The 4345-nt window shown below is 40.0% G+C and overlaps 1 protein-coding gene across 1 annotated transcript; it reads right to left on the bottom strand.

Annotated features, from left to right (window-relative positions):
* Positions 1 to 290: 290 nt before the first annotated feature.
* Positions 291 to 3721, bottom strand: LOC101556716 (olfactory receptor 10AD1-like). Its single transcript, XM_004610591.2, has 2 exons — positions 3708 to 3721; positions 291 to 1251 (listed from the first exon to the last, which is right to left on the bottom strand). The coding sequence occupies exons 1-2, from the start codon at positions 3719 to 3721 to the stop codon at positions 291 to 293; spliced, it is 975 nt and encodes a 324-aa protein (XP_004610648.2).
* Between the last annotated feature and the right edge of the window lie 624 nt (positions 3722 to 4345).

Below are 4345 nucleotides of genomic sequence, written 5' to 3'. Positions count from 1 at the left end.
AGATATGAATATTAGATATCAAGATAAATTTTTATAGGTCAAGATAAATTTCTGAAAGCATTGCATTTCCCACTTTGCATGCAGTAGCCCCTCCTTTGAATCACTCAACGGTCTCTGAGTAGTGCTGGACATTCCTCTCAACCCTTAAATGAGGAAATCTAATGCTATTTTATAGAAACTTATAAATATTCTTCTTTGAATTTCATCAATGTGAGTGACTTTCCCGCCTACCAGGGCTGAGGGTGGAGGAGAGATTCTGCTCTGCTGCTTCTCCTCCCGGAGACTTCCTACTACACAGGTTCTTGGGTCAGGCCAGTCCTTGCAAGGGCCCTCACCATAGCCCCCTTCATTTCCTTGTTTCGAAAACTGTAGATGATGGGGTTGCACATGGGGGTGATGATTGTGTAGAGGAGGGAGAAAGGTTTGTCTTTGTCAGGGCCATGTGTGCTTCGGGGGTTCATGTAGGAGAACATGGCTGAGGTGTAGAAAAAGATGACCACAGTCAAATGGGAAGCACAGGTGGAGAAGGTCTTTCCCCGGCCCGAGGAGGAGGCTCTTCCAAGGATGGAGGTTAGGATGCGGGCGTAAGAGATGACAATGAGCACCATGGGACTTAGGAGCACCATGATAGCATCGAGAAAGATCACCTTCAAACTAAATAGTGGATCTCCACAAGAAAGGCTGATCACTATGGGAGCCTCACAGAAGAAGTTTTCTATATGGTTGTCTCTACAGAATGGACCACGAAATGTCATGTAATCAAGTAGGATGCCATTGACCATGCCAAAGAACCAGGCTGCACTCACCAACCTCACACAGACTTGATGGCTCATGATCTGGGCATAGTTAAGTGGGTGGCAGATAGCAACATAACGGTCATAGGCCATAAAAGCCAAGAGGATGCATTCGGCAACACCAACGCCAAAAACCAGATACATCTGAATCAAACAGGAGGCAAATGAGATAACATGGTTCTTGACCACCAGGTGGATCAGCATCTGTGGGATGGTGGTGGTGATAAAGCAGACATCCAAGAAGGACAGGTGGCCAAGGAAGAAGTACATAGGACTGTTGAGTCTAGGATCTGTCCAGGTGATGAAGATGATGAGGCCATTCATGGCCATGGCTAAGGCGTAGAGGACTAGGAAGAGGGCAAAGAGCAATGCCTGTGTAGATGGGGAACTCTGCTCAAAGCCCACGAGGATAAACTCTGTCACCGTGCTGTCATTCCTTAGGTCCACTCTCTGTGTCCTGCTTGAGGAGGGAGGAGAGAAAAAGCACAGGTGTTATGATAGTGTATAGGTCTACTTACTGGTATAAAAATAGATTTTGGAGAAAAAGGATTAGAAACAGAAATTTCCTTAAACTCCATGTGAGTTAGCAATGTTAAAGGCACTGAAAATGCCGGTGTAGTTAATAACTGGGGGGAAAATCTGGAGAGAAATGACACCAATAGTTTTAGTTAATATTTTTTTCTCAATATTCCCTGGAGCGATAGCCCAGCAGGTAGGGCGTTTGCCTTGCACGAGGATGACCAGGGTTCGATTCCTCTGTTTCTCTCGGAGAGCTCAGCAAGCTACCAAAAGTAGCTTGCCTGCACGACAGAGCCTGGCAAGCTACCCGTGGTAGCTTTTTGATATGCCAAAAACAGTAACAAGTCTCACAATGGGGACGTTACTGGTGCCTGCTTGAGCAAATCGATGAACAACGGGATGACAGTGACAATATTCTCCTATATTTATATTTTTAAAAATTTCAAGACTAATATGAACTTAAGTAAAACCTTAAGTGAAATTTAATTGTTGGGAAGGTCTATACCTTCAATAAGAAATTTGAATTATAAAATAAGTGTAAATAGTGGATCTCCACAAGAGAGACTGATTAACTTATTAAGCTGTCTTATATAAATTCCAAAGAACCAAAGAGATCAAATCATAATCACGTAGCATTAACAATTCTCATGACTACGATAATGCATAGAGGAGGATATAGGTATTGTAGTTTTAAAAGCTTCCAGAAATTCCAATAAACAGTCAAGTTTGAAAACTATTTAAATAATAACTGTCAAAACTGTCCCTAAGAGTTCCAGGCCCTGATAGTTTCATAGATTAATTCATTAGAATCATGTAGCAATTAGATATTTGCATACTATCAAAACCGTTTGCAAGAACAACAGGAAAATGTTTTTTGCTTACTTTTGCAAAGTAATCAAACCATGAAAAACTAGAAAAAGTTTACAAATGAAAAATTGTATTCAAGGTGATTTATTAATAAAGAAGAAAGCAAAGAAAATTACATTTTTAGCAACTTAAATCCATCAACATTTTAAAGAGTGGTGTACCATGACCAAGTCAAATTAGAGATTTAAGGTTTTTCTAATATTAGGAATTATACTTGAATAATTCACAATGTTAATATGTGAAAAAAGGAAAACTTTTTTTTAAAAAGGAAGACATTTAACAAATTCAACATTTAGTAAGGAATTTGCTGACACTTGTTAAGGTAGTTGATAAAATTAGACAGTGATAGGAATTTTTGTCAGAAATGTTTCCGAAGAGAAAATAATTTTTTAAATGATAAGAGTATTTAAATAATCCTTAGTAAAATAGGACTATAAGCTTCTATATTACAATTTAAACTTTTACGCAGTTATAATATATTCTATGTTTCTACATCCATTATAGATAATACATTTTTAAAAATTCAACACTAATATTTTTATGTTATGTAAAATTGTTTTATTTAGAAAACATTAGGAAGAGGGGAGAGAGAGAGAGAGAGAGAGAGAGAGAGAGAGAGAGAGAGAGAGAGAGAGAGTGCTATGGTAATATGGTAATACCTATGGTAATATGGTAATAGAAAGGAGTGAGCACATCTGAAGTTGAGATGTAAGTGACTCCAGAATCAGGATGCACCTTCAATAATAATTTTGAGATAATAATTCCATGGTGTAGGGTTTTGGACCACACCTGACTGTACTCAGTGCTTACTACTGCCTAGTTCAGGAAATCACTCCTGGTGGTGCTTAGGAGATTTTATGTGGCTCTGGGGATTGAATCCGGATCAGATGAGAGCAAGGCAAGTACTTTACCTGCTGTACTATCTCTTTAGCTCCTACTATATAGATGATGTAGTTTTTCTAACCATACAGATACTAAAGAAGTAAATGATCCCAAGAACAATGATAATAGTAAATTGGTGAAAAAACAGGAAATGATGAATTTTATCTTAGTTATGCAATTAATAATTAGTAATTTGTTAAGAAGACAATGTTTAAAAAAAAAGAAGACAATGTTTTCCAACCAGCTCTTAAAATATCTGAATATTTAATAAATGACCCTCAAGAACTGGTCAGGCACATTAGTGGGATGAAAGAAAGGATAGATTATCATTCATTGCAAAAGATAATTCTAGAAGTAGGATTTTTTCCCCTCTTCATATTTCTGCCTCTAAACTACAGAGAGGATGGAATTTCTACTTAGACTTCTCTCATGAAGAAACCCCCCCACCTCCTTGGCCAAGGTGACCCCTGTCAGCACCCAGGCCATGGGAAATCCTCAGCAAGTTTTAGGACAGCATTAGAAGTGGGACTTTAATCCAGCTCAGGCACCAAAACGGCCAACCCCCTAACAGGTACAGCACGGCAGTGGACATGGCCTCTGGGGCAGCCGCAGTTATTTTCCCCTTTCCCAGTGCTTTGGACTCACATCTCAATATCCATTACCTAATTTCGAGGAGGACAGCCTGGCTGTCCCAAACACATGGGGCTGGAGCAATAGCACAGTGGGGAGGGCGTTTGTCTTGCATGCGGCCAACCCGGATTCGATTCCCAGCATCCCATATGGTTCTCTGAGCACTGCCAGGGGTGATTCCTGAGTGCAGAGCCAGAAGTAACCCCTGTGCATTGCCAGGAGTGACCCAAAAAACCACACAGTATGCCAATAATTAACTAGCCTATTCCAAGCTCACCAAAACAAAGGTGAACACAAGAAACTGAACAAACCTAATATAAAAGACCACATCCTCTGGAGCTTCACTAGAGGACTCACATAAGTCACACAGGAGCACTAAAGAGGAGGTTAGTATTCTAGAAGGAGAAAAAAGGTGACCACCATCGAACAAGCTCATTCAGAATCCTTTCTCGCAGTGATTGGGGGACACTGATAGTGAATGGATGGGTCCCACATCCATACTACCACGGCAACATGAGGAAACAGCGCAAAGCTCCACCATGAGGAGTGGAAAGAAAAGAGCCCAAAATCCTCAATAGGGAATACCTACAAATACAATCTCTCTAATGAAGATTTCAGAGATGAAATGTTGAGGATGTTTAATGAACCTCAAA

This window comes from Sorex araneus, chromosome 6, assembly GCF_027595985.1.
Source record: "Sorex araneus isolate mSorAra2 chromosome 6, mSorAra2.pri, whole genome shotgun sequence".
NCBI classification, from domain to species: Eukaryota; Metazoa; Chordata; class Mammalia; order Eulipotyphla; family Soricidae; genus Sorex; species Sorex araneus.
The sequence above is the reverse complement of the archived record's forward strand: the minus strand, read 5'-3'. Positions and strand labels throughout refer to the sequence as shown.